The sequence below is a fragment of the Salmo trutta genome, chromosome 7, assembly GCF_901001165.1.
Source record: "Salmo trutta chromosome 7, fSalTru1.1, whole genome shotgun sequence".
NCBI lineage: Eukaryota > Metazoa > Chordata > Actinopteri > Salmoniformes > Salmonidae > Salmo > Salmo trutta.
The window spans coordinates 27,385,608-27,405,366 of record NC_042963.1 but is presented as its reverse complement, the minus strand read 5'-3'; the positions used below and the strand labels follow the sequence as shown (position 1 = coordinate 27,405,366).

The window sequence follows — 19,759 nt, the reverse complement described above, 5'->3', positions numbered from 1 at the left end:
GAATAATAGTGAAGACCTCAAAACTATGAAATAACACATATGGAACCATGTAGTAACCAAAAATGTGTTAAAACAAATCCAAATATATTTTAGATTTTAGATTCTTCAGTAGCCACCCTTTGCCTTGATGACAGCCTTGCACACTCACTTATGCAGCTCCACTACACAATAAATTTTTTTTTAAATCAGCGTTCGACAGGATTACCAACACAGACTGACGAGCTTCTATGGCCGACCAATCGAAACTCATCTCTCGGCATGTCCAGCCCACTCAATATCTCAGCCAATCATGGCTAGTGGGAAGGTTGCTACTTTTTCTGTGGCTTAACCAAGAAGGCTCGTAATTTAACAATTGTATTCGTATTTACAGATGGCATACAAGTTTGTTATTAAGGCACATGAAAGTTCACATGTTCAAAAAGGCAATTCTGCCAAAAAATGCATTTTGATAAAAAAATATGTTTTATGTTCAAATGGCTCACCTGTGAAGTCATGACTTGCGACACACGCCTAGTTTCCTGAATCGTATCACATATGTTTTATTTAATAGTTTTGATGTCTTCACTATTATTCTACAATGTGGAAAATAGTAAAAATAAAGAAAAACCCTGGAATGAGTAGGTGTGTCCAAACTTTTGACTGGTACTGTATATGGGTCAAGCTACATTTTCAGATATGATATGTTTCAAATTTTGTCAGAAAGTTGTTTTCATTCATTTTCAAGTTAATGCATACTGTTCGCTAGCTAGCGAACGTTAGCTTGCTGTCTCGCTAGCTAATGTTATGTGAATGATCTGTGTAGTAATATTAATTGTCTCAGAAAGTAATTTTCATTGCTAGTTATAGCCTAATGTTAGCTAGCTAGCAAACATTGAACCTAGTTGGTTAGCTTTAGCTACCTGCATAATCATACTACAACATTTAATGCATGGTGGCTAGCTACAACAACCCGTTTGTACTGCAGCTATGGGTTGAAATGATGGTTCATGTCTAAAAAGACTCCACTTCGCCAGATGATTACATGACCCATCAAGTTAGCCAGGTGTGTCTGGGGGTGATTATGGCCATCTATTGTATCTATTTATTAGTGACCCATCCACTTAGCTACAGTAGATTTGGCTGGGGGGTGGTTACAGCATTTCTTTCACATGACCCATCAATTTAGACAAGTGTGTCTGGGTAAGCATCATCTAATAATTATCAAATATTTATACAATATTTTTTATCTGGACAAATTCTATTTTTGATATTGCTACTATGCAAATAACAATTTCACTCTACCGTTTACACCTTCTGTATCCTGTGCATGTAACAAATAAACTTGTAAGATAGTACTTTTTCACATATAACAAACTGTGGCTGAGGAAAGGCACTACTCCCAATATAAGTGAACCCCAAATCAATGTAGTTCTCATCATATTTTCGCCTCTTCGATGGTCCAACAACGTCCCTGTCTGTTGTTTGGTGCTTTCCCGGGTAAGGAGACAGTAGCTCTTCGGCTGCATCAGATTCACAACTGTCAGTGTCTATGCTAGCTGGGCTAACAACAAATGTAGAATTACTGATGCTAGCATTGGATGTGCTCGTGGAAGCAGAACAACTTGTGTCGTCGATAGGTGCAGGTGTAGCACTGCTGGTAGTAGCAGTACTACCAGTAGGGCTGGTATATGTCTCTATGGACGCAGGCCTTACTTTTTTTAACCATTTATCAATTTTCGAGCAAACGGAATGAGCAGCAACCACGTTTGGCTACATACGGACCGTTAGTGGAATTCCCACGAGAGAGTAACGGTTAATTTGATTGGATGTTAATTATTTGACTAGGCTACCTGTATTTGATATTGTGTTGTTATTTCGCTGAACACTAGATAGTCTCATTTTATTTTTGGCAGTGAAATGAGGTTACTCAGATGAGAAAAAAACCTCACCCAAATGTATGGCACCATTGGAAAATATAAATGGACTGTTTGAAAACGTGAAAAAAAATAAAACAAAGAAAAAAATGTATATGAATTAAAAAAAATGTGAATCACATTTGTATTTGGCGTACCCTCGATGGTATTTGGCGTACCCCAGTTTGGGAATACAAAACATTCAGTCTGTACTTTTGTCCAATGTAAAAAACACCATGTTGCTACATTAGACCGAATTGAGGTGGTGGGTCACATATTAGCCCTACACACAGTTACATTTTTAATGAAATGCTCCACACATTACACATTACGTCATTGTGCATTACTGACAAGGGTCATGTTAATTTGGCACCCAACGGAAGACAATGGACTGAAAAAGGGAGGGACTACTTAAACATGTCAAAACATTTTTAAAAAGTAAAACATTTTAACTGTAACTTTTCCTTTGCATGCCGTAAAATAGAATCTTAATACATCCGAGTCGGTCTGAGAGCCCCAGATCCTGACAGCGATTTCTACTGGTACAATTAGTGGTCCCTTGTCATGCACACAAATGTAGCGTGATAGCAGGCCGGGTCAGTTCAATATTCACCAGGGGAATTAGGTACAAAAGCATCCGGCTCGTGGTCAAACTGCTCTGAACTTGAATTCACATATAAGCAACAGTACTTAATAGTCCCATGTCAGGGTACCGTAAATGTACCTTAACATAGGAGCTACATTTGGGTATCAGGAAAACAGTAGGTTTTTTAACTGCTACACTGGCATAAGTTACGTGTCTAGTATAGCAAGTCAGTGAGTATGACCCAGGTGCCGTAATGACATCACTTCCTGTCAGAAGCCCCACCCACCTCTCCCCTGCGGTGAGCGCAGCCAGGTACTCCTCCCCTTCCTGGGGCTCGCTCTTATCAGCCAGGATCCTCTCCATCTGCTGCTCGATCTCCCGCGGCAACAGCAGGCGCCCATCATAGAACACCCACACCTTGAAGAAGCGCCCCTTGTTGAAAACGGCGATGTGCTTGCTCTCGTCCACATGCTGAATAGTATCTGGACATACTCAAAGGAGGGAGGGAAAGAGGGAAGAGAGGAAAGAGGGAGAGTTGTGGGAGAGGGTGCAAGGATAGGCAGAACAGCTAATTTATGAGTTTCCGAAACATAATTCCCTTCCCAGCGGGCAAAGCTGGTTGAAATGACGTCATTACAACAAGTTTACAACAAAGTAACTGGTTGTTATTTGGTTGTAATAACGTAATGAATTTTGGGGTCCTTGTATGTATAATTTTTGGGTTCCTTGTACGTAATCAATGTACTGTAAATGCTGGTCCTAGTCAGAGATAATTTAATGATGATTAGGATGGCTGTGCTGGCATAGCTCTGTGATCTCAGAGGGAAGGGGGGAGGAGGGTAAAGAAGAGACAGGCATTTCACAGAACTTTATCTGCTTAAGACTTAAAGTTATAATAATCCAATAAAGATGTATAGGGAGTTTGTAGGTGGTGAATTTTGTGGAATTGGACAATATTGATAAGCCAATTTAAGTATGCGTCAAAATATCCACAACAAAAGCAAAACAATGTTGGTGGTAGTCCCATTCTGTGAAATACCAAAACACCATAAGTATCATACAGGAGGGTCGATAACCATAGTCATCTACGTTGTGAGACAGTTTTTCTTATTCAAGTGAACATCTATCCCCTTTTCAAAGGATATTCATTTTGAATAAGAAAAAGTCAAGGGGACTGGTTTATTTGATCCACAAACTAAAGCAGTGTGACTAGGGAGTGTGGGGATGGAATGGGGCAATGGTTTTGGGTGCCAGTCCAAGCGATTGTTTGAGGAGTAACACATAAATAATAAATCTTATCTTTTTGAAGAAAGGTGTGAAGACATGGCGGTGTTCAGTGATTTCAAACAAGCGTTTGCCCAGTTAGGGGAATGGAGGAAGGGCAAAGGGGTCTACGGGATGCTAGGAACACTTATCCATGGAGCTTTGTTCCCAAAAACAACAACCTCGCACCCAGGTAACATCTAGGCTATCTGCTTAGTTTAATTGCACCTTGAGTAATTTTATCTTTACTTGGGTGTTTATGGATTGGATGTAAGCTGAGTGGTAGGCTTTCTGTATTATACAACATTATCTCATTGCTTAGCCAAACAACTACAAAAAAACTACTAAACACTACTAAAATACTACTGTACTAATATACTACAAAATGTTACTAAAACACTACTTAAATACTGTTTTGGAAGACAATGGAAAAGGAGATGGAGACAGTAACAGACTTGCACCCATGGCAAATGTACCTCTGTTTTAAAAGATATCCGTATTGACATTGTTTTCAATTATGGTGATCAATGACTGACCACAAATAATATTTTGTGACATTTCTGCTTTTATCATATTTTTGTCAAATTTTGGGAATTTCATTTCTTCAGGAGTTTCCTCTGTTCATCTCTACAGAGCCGCACACAAACATTCACTGTGTTATACATTACATTATATTACACAATATTTACAAATTAAATATTATACATAATTGCAACATCTAGACTATGAGCATGCAGATTTCTTCTAAAGCATGATTGGTTTGTTAATTGAGCACTCCAAACGAGTTAGAGGGATATCTTCATCAGTCCATCAACTAAAACAACTCAGAAAGTTAGTTCATGCAACATACATTGATAGATTACTTATGCCGGATATTAGGTTTGTTACTTAAGGTGGGTCATATATAATTTATAAATGTATCACCCATTAAAAACTGGGTTTGAAATGTTCTTTTACAATCTTCGTATCTGAATTCACTTACTGTGATTTCCTCTGGAAAAGACTGTCTGCTATTTGACTGCAATTGAAAGTGAATCATTACTGAGATTCATGGGGTGACAGAAGTTCGTCGTGTTCATTAGGCACCAAATGGAGGAAAAGGAATTGAAACAGGGAGCGACTACTTGGACTCATTTTCATTTCCTGTTGCAAAACATTTTTTTAAAGTTTTCCTTTAAGGGCACGATCCAAACAGAGACTAGGCCAGTGAGTGTGTTTTTTCCTTATTGGACTCTGAACATTTAGGGGAAAACCCAGTTTATCGCACATGACTTAAAGCTCATTTCCTTAAAGCTGTCCAATGTGACCTTAGCCTTTGATTATTTGTTCATCTCCAAGATGGCAAAGACTTAAAGAGATAGTTCAACCAAAATTACAATTGACATGAAACACAAAAATTGCTAATACAGGGCTCCAGACATTTTCCCCAGGTACCACAAATGTTTTCTGCCCATGATTTGGTGGCACTCACCAATAGAAAATATTTGAGTCATCATCTCCTTCCATGATTCCAGAAAATACAGGATAATAGTGATGATAAAGATATTGTAGCAATGATCACATATTATTCTATAATATATATAATATAATATGCTCTATTATGCTGCCATAAATCTAAAGCCTTTATTAAAAGTATATTTGTATGTAAATGGTAACTTATTTTTTGTTTTCATTAAAGTAATTCACAACGCTTTATTAAGAAGTGTAACTGACTACTGAGATGGTGTTCAATAATAAAGTTGTTACATCTAACATGTCCAAGCAGGAATGCATGACTGAAAATATTTTGATATGCAACCTAATCCAGTGATTGGCATGAATTTTGGGTTGCCAATGAGACCATTTTTGTTATATTTTGCTGACATAATAGGACTTCAGAACATTTACATTTAAGTCATTTAGCAGACGCCCTTATCCAGAGCGACTTACAAATTGGTGCGTTCACCTTATGATATCCAGTGGAACAACCACTTTACAATAGTGCATCTAAATCTTTTAAGGGGGGGGGGGGGTTAGAAGGATTACTTAATCCTATCCCAGGTATTTCTTAAAGAGGTGGGGTTTCAGGTGTCTCCGGAAGGTGGTGATTGACTCCGCTGTCCTGGCGTCGTGAGGGAGCTTGTTCCACCATTGGGGTGCCAATGGTAGAACAATTTTTTTTGTTCAATAGAGAGGAATTTGCCTTCATCTTTATGTGCACTTATATAGGCTAGGGGTGTGAATGTTAAAGGAAATTGAATCCTTAACATTAAGAAAAACCCCTAACCAATTTTTTTTTTTTCATTTCCTCTTCAAAATGAAAATCACAGTGCAGTTATCACAAAACTAGCATTAACAGGTCCTATCATAAAGGGATTAAAAAAAAAAGGAATAGGCCTACCTGATGCAACAATGCTGTAATGTTAGTAAGAGGGGATATGAATCTTTCAAATGATTTCCCATGGATATAAAGCGCTCCGCACTTCATCGTAGTTAACATATACCAGCATATGGTGTGTATTATTTTGCCCTGTGTTTGATTTGTGAGCTTAAACTTGATGGGCAGGCTTTTGTTAATCATGAAACAAAGTAGGCCCCTAGACTAATGAATACACAATTTGCCTTCATCTCCCCAGTTTTTTGTTGTTGCAGATTTCATTCTAGAACATGCCTAGGTTTAGGGGGGGCCTATTCTTAATGGCACACTATAACAGTTATCAAAAAGCATAAAATAGACAAGACGCATTTTTTACTCCAAAACTGCAGCTTGTGGTTGGAACACATATTTCCCTAATTTAATCAACCATTTTGATTAAGCTGTCCTGAATTTCTAAGGGATGTAGCTTGTCTACAGTTTTGTTTGTGTATTCTATCGTTTAGACTTTTTTATAGGCAATCATTTCAGCACGAGGGTGTGTAGGGAGCAGTCGGAACGAAATTAAGTGAGAGACTTATAACAGAGAACGACATTGAGTGAGAGACGTGTAACGGAGGGAAAAGAGAATGTAGGGTGAAGAACTGATCACTTGGCTAGGTACATTTTTTGTTACGAGTCGCTAATGCACTTAACAAATGGAAGCAACACCAGAGTCAACAGGAATTAACGGTTGTCTTCCGGACCAAATGTCACCTACCCGAAGCAGATTCCAGATGCCGCCTACTTTATGACTGCGGTAGCCCCCCAGCGGTCATACCACACAATAGGATTTGACGTGAAATTTGTATTTTCTTTTCATATAATTTTAAAGGAAAACCAATGAAAAAATTGCTGTTTAAACATTTAGAAAATTGTTCTATTTGTCACATCCCTAATATAGGCCTAATTCAATTGGTGCCAATTCACCTGCTGAGAAAGTGGAAACTCAAAACACATTAGCTAGATTGCTAACTCTAAATATAAGACCTACTGCAAGTAACCATGTATTAATCTAACAGTAAATGTAATGTCGAAAAACATTTTTGCAATTAGGCCTAGTGCACTTGCGATGGTGATGCGCAATTTAGCGCACTCTGTATTTTAAAGCCATATCAGATATCTTGATTGTAAAACAGTGTGCTTTGAGCTCAATAATGATTATTGAGATGTTTTGATTGAGGTAACCAGGTTGAATGTCCAGCTCGCACCAGTGCAACTAAATGGATGCAGTCTGGAGCCCTGTAATATAGGGGATAGCATTAGCATTTGGAGACAACACCCAGATAAACAAAACCAAATGATCGATTGCTGTCTTACACAGCTTAAAGGATAAAGAAACCCATGTGTAATTAGTACGATCCCTTTAAGACTGAGGTTGCCAGGCAAGACTGTCCACTCACAGCTCTCCAATTTAATTTAATTCCAAGTTTGTAAAGTACAAGTACAAAATAATAACTCATCTATCAATCTACTTTCATTCACTTTCTCATAAGATAATTTGAAGTCAAAATATGTAGCCTACAGTTTAAATAAAATTGGTGGGTGCTTATATTTGCCCTGTTACACATTTGTACAAGAGTGTAATGGAAATGTGTTTCTTGCATATCCAAACCCCTTACATATCCCAGACACCCGTGGAGAGTGGGGTCAAGGCCAGGGTCACCATTTTCCAGCTCTCTTGGTGCAATTGGGGTTAATTGCCTGCATTTATTTAGATTATTTAAATAACCTACATCATGTTATTTCAAGTTATCCATTTGGAGCTCAATATCACGTTGTAAAATAACTAGGCAATTGAAGGCATCTAGGGTTTCATGTTAACTTTGATTGTGTTCAATGAAAATTATACTGTAGACCTTTCAAACGTTTTATGCAACATTACCGGCAAGTGCCTACTCTGCCAAAGCGATTTAAAGTTGTTGAACAGGAGTGACGAGTGTGTTGATATAATGGTAATATTATAAAAATCACGCTTTTAACAACCTTCATAATTGGTTCAAAAAAAGGTTATGCATGCCAACATATTAGGCAAAATGATCATGTCGGGTGAAAATGATATCAAATGTTTTGCCATTGCAACATTATACAGTATGCACAGTCATATTCACTGTGGTTGTTGGAAGCATGCAATAGAGTTCACAGCTGGCTATGCCTCATCGCGATTGGTTATTCCCTATCATTATTTGCCCCTGAAAAATATGAACAAAGGCTCCAAAAACACCCAAATACGTCCTTTTAGAAACGGCATGTCTAGTGATGCAGTATGGTGATGCAAGTCTTTAGCTGTTCTATAACGGTCGGATAGCGCTAAACCCAATGCCGCTCATAGAAGAAGAAAGGTAGGGCACATGAAATTGTGTCATTCTGAACTTCATCCGCAACGTTATATTCAATTTTGGTGCGACTCGAGCGATACCTCTCCATCCATTCTACAGGAAACTACCAAAATAAAGGAAGCACTTGAGTAAATAAAGGATACTAAGTATATTGTAAGCCTGGGGTTCCACACAGGAAGTTCCAGACACTTATAGAATCTATACCAAGGTGCATTAAAGCAGTTCTGGCGGCTCGTGGTGGCCCAACACCCAATTACACAGTAGCGATGCATGGGTAAAAATCACCAGGGAAGCCAAGCCAGGAAAAAAAAGCCATATTACAACATATGTGTTGTGATGATTACGTTGTTTCCTCTATAACCTCTTAGTTCATATGCATTGACACTGTGATATATAAACCTAAAATCGAGACAATAAGAAGACACAGTGACAGAATAAATTCAACCACACCTTTGTTTCATTACAAAACCGGAGAACAACCTCTGTCTGGTGAAGTCCACAAAACATATTGCATGTAACAAACAATAACATGACCTAATGTTTCTGACATTATCAAACTACCAAATAACTATTGATTTAGAACCACAGTTACCGTAAATTCGCAAAGAAAACAGGCGCTGCCTCCACTATTCCAACACCATTTCAACTTAAACATTTCAACATAATTTAAATCCCCTATGCATAGTCTAATACAGTGACAAATAAAATATACCAAAAACTATTTAGTCCAATCAACATAAGCTAAATATGATGTGGATGTCCATGGTACTGATTTGTGTGTGTGCGTGTGTGTGTGTGTGTGCTCGAGCAAGCAAGTAAAAAAGAGACACGCCAATGTCACCCTCTTTCATATTGCCTAAACGTTCTATGACTTAGTCATACAGTACACACTTTTACTGTTTGTTGGGTCCCACTTTAAATGACGTGCATTTTATAAATTATGAAGCCTTCAAAAAGACTACATAAGTGTTACAAATCATCTATAACCATATGGCATGCTTTATAAAGGGTTCATAAATGAGGCATAACTGTGTGACATAACCACCAATGTCAAATGTGACATAAACCTGTGCTTTATAAAGTGTGGCATAAGCACCGCTTATGCAGCCTTTATTTGACATTGGGACATTTTTAAACCCAAATGCCACTTAAATATGAATACATATGGATCATTGTTAATGTTTCAACAATTATTTTTAATATATCATCAATGGTTATTGACACTTTTCTACTATTACCTGGAGTATTTTTATTTTGAACATTTCCAAAATTCTGTGACCCAGAATTACTTTTTTAGGGTTGTTGGCGAGACGCTGATCATGTAATGAGTTCGCAAATCAAATGCCCACTTGTGCTACCACTGGACAGCAAAAAACAAGTAAGTTAACCTTTTTTATTGTAATTTAAATGAGTTTGTAGTAGTCAAATGTTGAGTTAGATGACATATTGTAGCTACCTCAATCGTTAATTAAAATAACTTCAGTGACTTCACAGCAATTGCTAGCTAGCCAAAATTTGGCTCAGCTAAATACAAATTTGCCTAGATACAGCCACTTGTCAAAGTCACATCATGAGATTTGTAAATGAAAGAGGAATATAATAATACAAATTGAATGGAGTTTCCATCTTCCCATTTAGAGTTTCTGGCACAGCACAGACATGCCCTCATCCAGATGGTGTGACAAAGGCATAGGTTATTAATGTTCTGCTGATTTATGAAGGTTCTCTCATGATCCACAGGTTAATGTAGGGTGTGAGAGGTATGATGGAAACCTTGCGTTTCTGTTTGTGTGTCTGAGACTACCGCACCAGGTATTCCTCTTCTGTTCCCATGCTGGAGACCAGGGCTTGATTACAACCTGTTACAATGGTGCCTTTCAGCGGGAGAGTGGATGAATGTGTCAAAGACCTGACTGGGCCCAGCACCACGCGGTATGGCTTATTTTTGTTGTGTACGTTTTTGTGTAATGAGGAACATGTAACTTGGTTCCAGATCAAACACATTTTCCATTTCTTTAGGTTGGGGGCTTTCATCAAGGTAAGTGTTTATTAACGTCATCCCCAGGCTATTAAGCAAGCATTGTGTCAAGAAGCAGTGCGGCTTGGCCGGGTCGTGTTTCAGAGGACGCACGGCTCTCGACCTTCGCCTCTCCCGAGTCCGTACGGGAGTTGCAGCAATGGGACAAGACTAACTACCAATTGGATGTCACGAAAAAGGGATACAAAAAAAACATTTAAAAAAAGTCATAATTATTGCTAAACCCTGCCCATTTCCACAATTTATCTTCTTAAATGTGATTTTAAACCCAACCCTAACTAATGAAGGCCAAGTTAACCTGTACCCCAACACATTGACTCTGTAGCGCCTCGCTACAGTTATTTTATTGATGCTCTTGGTCTACCCTCGTCTAACCTGTGCCCCCGCACATTGACTCTGTACCCCCTGTATATTCGCTCACTACAGTTATTTTATTGTTGCTCCTCAATTATTTGTTATTTTTCTTCTTTATTTATATTTTATATATACACATATATATTTTTTACTTCAGTTTATTTTAGTAAATAATTTCTTAACACTTATTTTTCTTAACTGCATTGTTGGTTAAGGGCTTGTAAGTAAGCATTTCACTGTAAGGTCACTACACGTATTGTATTTGGCGCATGTAACAACATTTTTATTTGATTTGAACCTTCTGCGCACTTGGGCGGAAGTGTCTGGGAACGAGATTAAGTGTAATGTGACTAACATGACATCCCTTTAGAGCGTACGCCATCCTTCAGCACAACATATTTCCCTTTATAAAGCACATGTTTATATAATATTCAACATATTGGGTTACATCACATTTGACATTGGTGATTGCCACACAGTTATGGCACATTTATGAACCCTTTATAAAGCATGACATATGATATAGATGCTTTGTAACACATCTATGTAGTGCTTATGAAGACATATTGTAAACTGTATGAAGCTTTTATAAGCTGAACTTAATTTAAAGCAGGCCCGTTTGTTATCTTAGGCTACTTGGCTAAAATGCTTGCTCGCTAGCCTAACTTCCTTTCATTGGCAACGATGCGCCAGGCCAGCTAGTTAAATTAGCATTAGCCTACTACATCTAGTTACATTTTGAACTTCCATCCTTTCAGGCCAGGGGCACAATGTATAAATTTATGGTTGGATCAGAATCTCTGAATGAAGTAAAAAAATCTGGATCTCCATCCATGACTAATTTAGGAAAGGGACAATTTTAGTTAGCTTGCTAGCCACCAGAGGACAACGACACAACGAGATGCAACAATTCAAGTTTTCTGTCAATGATGTTTGGCTTCTGATGTGATTGGTATGAAATCCAAATTGGCTTCCATTGACACTTTTTTTTTAAATCAAGGGAGATGCTCACTGGCTTCCCTTGCATTCAATGCTATGTGCAGCAACAATGTCATACTCTTTTTGACCAGACAGCATCAGAGAGATGGGCCACACATTCTGAGACAGAGGGGCGCTGTTTCGTTTGCTCGGATGCTTTTCTCCAGTGAGATACATTCAGCCTTATGAACCACAGAGACAAATTATTTTTTTAAATACACCCCACCGCTATTACGAGACTTTATTTTTGCAGTTACTTGTAGCAACAGGCTACACTGAGAATGGAACAGCTGGATAGAGTCACACAAAAGAGAATAACGTAGCGGGTAAAGTTCGGAATGACACAATTTCATGTGTACAACAAATCTAAAGATCTGCATCTCTATACTGAGAGCTTTTCTGTATAATTTGTATAATGTGGGTGTCTTTGGAGCCTTTGTTTATGTTTTTTCAGGGGCCCCTTACTACTCAATGAGGAAGTGATTTGCCGTTTGCGGTAAGTGAAATCACAAAAAAGGTGTCTGGACCCTTCTCCTTTAACAACATCCTAAAACTTACTCTGCGCTTGGGAGTTTTTTTCCCTTCTGAAAACATGTTTTAACAGGATTCCTATGACCTTTTCTGAGACGCTTTGTGGATATAGCCTCTGTACTGATTGATAACTTTTCATTAGTGATGGCTACAGTTACCAATCACAGTCCTAGCAGAGTGCAACGTGCAGGGACAATTTTACCACCATAACTCACACACTGCTAGGAGGCTATTCACATGCACAGAATACTTCCCCATATAAATTAAAAGTAGCATGCAGCATTATTATTAATTACACATCCAATTAATCTAAATTAAAAGGTGCAAAAATGTGAGGAGTAGAAGTAAGAATAGGAGTAGTGTTGGGAGTGGGAGATGCAGCAACACTTAGACTCTACCTGTGTCTACACCTGGGACACGACTGGTGTTGAACATACGCTCGTATTGGGATGAGCACATGGGAATAGTGTTTAGGAGCATGAGCTGAAAAGCAAGAGGGGGAGAGTCAACAAACAGAGAGAGATGGCACAACCAAACTAAACGAAAAGCCCACAGATAACAGAGGGACCTATGAGAGGAGGATGATGAGAAGGAGGGATGAAGATTGGGCTGATGAGCCAGACGAGAAGAGGAAGCAGGAAGGGTTTTGGAGGGCTGCTAGGCTTGAAGGCGTGAACGGGGAGTCTGGAAATCAGCGGCCCCACTATCTGTTTCACCAGCACAACCCAAAGGAGTTTGTTGTCAACCCTAACATATTCCCTAGTACCACTTCAAATCTGGAGTGTTCATGCGGGTGGGCTTAATTTGTTGCCAATGCTGAATTTAGAATTTAGTTCACCAGTATGGAAATTAAGCACTATTACATCACATAGCTCAAATGTGTATGAGCCTTCTGTCTGCTACAGTGACTTCAGGTCAAACAGTTTCAAATATAAGAGCCAATTAATGAGTGACACTTCATCATCATCATCTTTGAGAGGAGCCTATAACTGATTGACCTCGTCATCTTTGAGAGGAGCCAATAAGAAGTATTGCTTCTACTCAGGGAGGATGTGCTGGGTAAACACTGAGAACAGGGGTCAGGGGTTTTGTGTCCTGTGCCTGTTGCCATGGCGACAGCAGGCTGTGGGTCACCACAGGAGTCAGATGGCAGAGGACAGAGCTGCAGTCAGTGCCCTCCTCTTACCTGTCTCCTGGCCGGGAATGCGGGTGGTGTTAAACATGCGCTCCCACTGGGCAGAGCACAGAGGAACCTTGTTCGCCAGCAAGTAAATCTAATTAAGCAGTATCCAACAGCGGGGAGGGAGGGACAGAACAGCAGAACAGAAACAAAACATTTACACAGTGTATTTGTGTGTGTGCATTCATATATATACATAGATATACAGTATACACATATATAAAGTTGAAATCGGAAGTTTACATACACCTTAGCTAAATACATTTAAACTCAGTTTTTCACAATTCCTGACACTTAATACAAGTAAAAATTCCCTGTCTTAAGTCAGTTAGGATCACCACTTTATTTTAAGAATGTGAAATGTCAGAATAATAGTAGAGAGAATGATTTATTTCAGCTTTTATTTCTTTCATCACATTCTCAGTGGGTCAGAAGTTTGCATACAGTCAATTAGGATTTGGTAGCATTGCCTTTAATTGTTTAACTTGGGTCAAACATTTCCGGTAGCCTTCCACAAGCTTCCCACAATAAGTTGGGTGAATTTTGGCCCATTCCTCCTGACAAAGCTGGTGTAACTGAGTCAGGTTTGTAGGCCTCCTTGATCGCACACACTTTTTCAGTTCTGCCCACACATTTTCTATAGGATTGAGGTCAGGGCTTGTGATGGCCACTCCAATACCTTGACTTTGTTGTCCTTAAGCCATTTTGCCACAACTTTGGAAGTATGCTTGGGGTCATTGTCCGTTTGGAAGACACATTTGCGACCAATCTTTAACTTCCTGACTGATGGCTTGACATGTTTCTTCAATATATCCACATAACTTTCCTGCCTCATGATGCCATCTATTTTGTGAAGTGCACCAGTCCCTCTTGCAGCAAAGCACCCCCACAACAGGATGCTGCCACCCCCGTGCTTCACGGTTGGGATGGTGTTCTTCGGCTTGCAAGCCTCCCCCTTTTTCCTCCAAACATAATGATGGTCATTATTGACAAACAGTTTTATTTTTGTTTCATCAAACCAGAGGACATTTCTCCAAAAAGTATTATCTTTGTCCCCACGTGCAGTTGCAAACCGTAGTCTGGCTTTTTTATGGCGGTTTTGGAGCAGTGGCTTCTTCCTTGCTGAGTGGCCTTTCAGGTTATGTCAATTTAGGACTCGTTTTACTGTGGATAAAGATACTTTTGTACCTGTTCCTCCAGCATCTTCACAAGGTCCTTTGCTGTTGTTCTGGGATTGATTTGCACTTTTCGCACCAAAGTAAATTCATCTCTAGGAGACAGAACGCGTCTCCTTCCTGAGCGGTGTGACGGCTGCGTGGTCCCATGGTGTTTGTACTTGCGTACTATTGTTTGTACAGATGAACGTTGTACCTTCAGGCGTTTGGAAATTGCTCCCAAGGATGAACCAGACTTGTGGAGGTCTACAATTTTTTTCTGAGGTCTTGGCTGATTTCTTTTGATTTTCCCATGATGTCAAGCAAAGAGGCACTGAGTTTGAAGGTAGGCCTTGAAATACATCTACAGGTATACCTCCAATTGACTCAAATTATGTCAACTACCCTATCAGAAACTTCTAAAGCCATGACATAATTTTCTGGAATTTTCCAAGCTTTTTTCTGAGGTCTTGGCTGATTTCTTTTGATTTTCCCATGATGTCAAGCAAAGAGGCACTGAGTTTGAAGGTAGGCCTTGAAATACATCCACAGGTACACACAAACACACACACATATATATATATACATATACATACATACACACACATATACATACACACACATATACATATATATATACATATGTATGTGTATATATATATACACATATCTATATATATATACACATACATACACACACATATACATATATACACATACATACATACACACACATATACATATATACACATACATACATACATACATACATACATACATACATACATACATACATACATACATACATACATACATACATACATACATACATACATACATACATACATACATACATACATACATACATATATAAATGCACACTGACACATTTAAACATACAACACACACATAGAGTACCAGTCAACACTTGGGCACACCTACTCATTCAAGGGTTTTTCTTTATTTTTCTATTTTCTACATTGTAGAATTATAGTGAAGACATCAAAACTATGAAATAACACATATGGAATCATGTAGTAACCAAAAAAGTATGTATGTTTTATATTTGAGATTCTTCAAAGTAGCCACCCTTTGCCTTGACAGCTTTGCACACTCTTGGCATTTGAGCCAATCAGTTGTGTTGTGACAAGGTAGGGGTGGTTACAGAAGATAGCCCAATGTGGTAAAAGACCATGTCCATATTATGGCATTAACAGCTCAAATAAGCAAAGAGAAATGACAGTCCACCATTACATTAAAACATGAAAATCAGTCAATTCGGAAAATGTCAAGAACTTTTAAAGTTTCTTCAGGTGCAGTCACAAAAACCATCAAGCACTACGATGAAACTGGCTCTCATGAAGACCGCCACAGGAAAGGAAGACCCAGAGTTACCTCTGCTGCAGAGGATAAGTTCATTAGAGTTACCAGCCTCAGAAATTGCAGCCCAAATAAATGCTTCACAGTGTTCAAGCAACAGACACATCTGAACATCAACTGTTCAGAAGAGACTGCCTGAAATCAGGCCTTCATGGTCGAATTGCTGCAAAGAAACCACTACTAAAGGACACCAATAAGAAGAAGAGATTTGCTTGTGCCAAGAAACACGAGCAATGGACATTAGACCAGTGGAAATCTGTCCTTTGGTCTGAGTCCAAATTTGAGATTTCTGGTTACAATCGCTGTGTCTTTATGAGACGCAGAGTAGGTGAACGGATTCTCTCTGCATGTGTGGTTCCCACCGTGAAGCATGGAGGAGGAGGTGTGATGGTGCTTTGCTGGTGACACTGTCTGTGATGTATTTATAATTCAAGGCACACTTAACCAGCATGGCTACCACAGCATTCTGCAGCGATACACCATCCCATCTGGTTTGCGCTTCGTGGGACCATCATTTGCTTTTCAACAGGACAATGACCCATCACACCACAAGGCTGTGTAAGGGCTATTTCACCAAGGAGAGTGATGAAGTGCTAGTAGTAAAATAGTAAAAATAAAGAAAAATCCTGGAATGAGTAGGTGTGTCCAAACTTTTGACTGGTACTATGTATATTATATGTATATGTGTGTATGGTGTTGAAAAGTGAACGTGCATTGAAGCATCATCCACAGGGGTAACGAAAGAGGGAGGGACAGAGAGGTAGCGGGATGAGGAGAGAGAGAGTCAAGAGGTGAAACAGTATTTTTCAGCATATTATTCAGTTGGCCTCATGACTCACTCACACACACACACACACACACACACACACACACACACACACACACACACACACACACACACACACAGAAAAGGGGATGAAAAGAAGGAAGAGAGAGAGGGTAACTCACTGGTTTGAGCTGGGCTCTGTCCAGTTTCCTTCTGTACAGCATGATAGCATGGATGACATTGCCCGCCCTCGCCGCCTGGATATGAGAGGGGAACGCATAGAGGAAGTCCTGCAGAGAGGAAGAAAGGAGAGAGAGAGATTTAGATTATCAATTACTGTGTATTGCTGCTTTGGTAATACAAATGTATTTTTTGGCATGCCAATGTTATGTATTTTTTGTCATGCGAATAACATAAAGCATTTTGAATTGAATAGAATTATGAGAGAGAGAGAGAAAGAAAGAGGGTGTTACAGAGAGAGAGAAGGAAGGAATATAATCAAATGTAACACAATATAATCAACTCAGTTCCAGTCATTCTAAATCGTCAGAAAACGGTTGACGTAGCTACTTAACTCAAGGCCCAAGCCTAGACTCCTAGTAACTACCCAGAAAACATGCCCACATTGGCACGATGTGGGCCCAACGCAGGCGAAAATATTACCTGCCCACATTGGGCCTATGCGACTTTGCTCATTGGCTTCACATTCACCACAAGGAAGGTGGCCCAGATGGCAGCCCTTACTCCACCTGAAAAAACACCACCCTATGGATCGGCTGCCCTTATAGGGCCCATTTGGGTCCCAATATGAGCTCATGGTATTGGCCCTATGTGTATTGCCCACCCTATGCCAATTTATTCATTTGATCTATTATTTCATAGGAATGTATTTATTATTTATTTATTACAATTTAACTCAATGCATTAATTGTATCATTTTGAAGCCTTAAAGGTATTAAGCGAACGTGTTACATTGTATCAGAAAAACAAATTGTTACTATCATACATATACTGAACAAAAATATAAACGCAACATGTAAAGTGTTGGTCCCGTGTTTCATGAGCTGTACTAAAAAATTGCAGAAATGTTCCATACGCACAGAACGCTTATTTCTCTGAAATTTTGTGCAGAAATGTGTTAACATCCCTGTTATTGAGCATTTCTTATTCTTCAAAATAATCCATCCACTTGACAGGTGTGGCATATCAAGAAGCTGATTAAACAGCATAATCATTACAAGGTTGCACCTTGTGCTGGGACAATAACAGGTCACTAAAATGTGCAGTTTTGTCACACAATACAATGCCACAGATGTTTTGAGGGAGTGTGCAATTGGCATGCTGACTGCAGGAATGTCCACCACCAGCTGTTGCCAGAGAATTTAACATTCATTTCTCTACCATGAGCCGAGGCGTTTTAGAGAATTTGGCATTACATCCAACCCGCCTCACAACCGCAGACTACATGTAACCACGCCAGCCTCCACATCCGGCCTTTTCACATGCGGGAACATCAGAGACCAGCCACCCGGACAGCTGATGAAACTGAGGAGTATTTCTGTCTGTAATAAAGACCTTTTGTGGGGAAAAATGTATTCTGATTGGCTGGGCCTGGCTCCTCAGTGGGTGGGCCTGGCTCCCAAGTAGGAGAACCTATGCCTTCCCATGCCCACCCATGGCTGTGCCCCTACCCAGCCATGATAGAATCCATAGATTAGGGCCTTATGAATTTATTTAAATTGACTGATTTCATTATATGAACGAAATGCTTGTGCTTCTAGTTCCGACCATGCAGTAATATCTGACAAGTAATCTAACAATTTCTGCACAGGCTAGCCTGTGATGGGCTAGCCTGTGATGGGCTAGCCTGTGATGGGCTAGCTGGTGTAGGCTGGCCCATGTTGAGCTGATGAGGGCTTGGTGTGGCCTATTCTGTGTTGAGCTGTTGAAGGCTGGCCCGTGTTGGGCTAATGTAGGCTTGGTGTGGGCTAGCCTGTGTTGGGCTGGTGTGGGCTAGCCCGTGTTGGGCTGGTGTGGGCTTTGTGTGGGATATCCCGTGCCCACCTTGCAGAGGGCTCATGTTTGCTAGGTAATTTGTGTGAGTAGCTGGTAAACATGTATGTTGTGAATTGTGCCAGTTACAAGACGTCAGTCCACTTGCTTAATTTAGACCAGCGCTGTACTAATGGATAAGAATGTGACCCCAATTTCAAACATGTCTGAATGCAGCACCATTAAACCCTACAACAGGCCTACCCACTGAGACTACTGTGTCCTGCCTCTCTCCTGTCTCAATCTTTGGCTCTCTCTGGTTAACAAACTAAGATTTAAAGTTGACTTTTTCTACAGAAACAGATTGTGCCTTTTTCTAAGCAGTAGGAAGCAGATTATTCAGTCAACCTTTTTAACCTGTTCTTCATTATGGTGAAATTATTTTTCAAAGTGCAGCTGCTACTACTCTTAAACCTTGGATGCCATTGACCATAGTGCCCTTTGTTTTGTTACAGGTGACCGTTTGATACTCATCACTGCATCCTGTATCAAAAGGTTGCCTGGACTTTGATAAAGATCCGTAGATATCTACATTACACCCTTTTTGTATACAAGGCCCTACTTCGTAAACTTCCATCTTGCCTAACTTGACTGTCGAATAATAGACACCTAAATATGTATTTTTATTTTATTTCACCTTTATTTAACCAGGTAGGCTAGTTGAGAACAAGTTCTCATTTGCAACTGCGACCTGGCCAAGATAAAGCAAAGCAGTTCGACACATACAACAACACAGTTACACATGGAATAAACAAACACACAATCAATAATTCGTTAGAAAAATCTATAAACAGCATGTGCAAATGAGGTAGGATAAGAGAGGTAAGGCAATAAATAGGCCATGGTGACGAAAT

At 39.6% G+C, this 19,759-nt stretch overlaps 1 protein-coding gene across 2 annotated transcripts in view; it reads right to left on the bottom strand.

Annotated features, from left to right (window-relative positions):
- Positions 1–19,759, bottom strand: part of cpt1ab (carnitine palmitoyltransferase 1Ab (liver)) — a 71,729-nt gene that overhangs the window by 9,816 nt on the left and 42,154 nt on the right. The window contains exons 8-10 of one of the 2 annotated variants that reach the window (XM_029758488.1): positions 17,036–17,143; positions 13,560–13,647; positions 2,765–2,960 (exon numbers count right to left, since the gene is read on the bottom strand). In XM_029758488.1, the coding sequence (XP_029614348.1) occupies positions 2,765–2,960; positions 13,560–13,647; positions 17,036–17,143 (392 nt within the window). Of the gene's footprint in view, positions 1–2,764; positions 2,961–12,771; positions 12,857–13,559; positions 13,648–17,035; positions 17,144–19,759 lie in introns of both variants that reach the window. The other variant, XM_029758489.1, reaches the window with a different exon arrangement.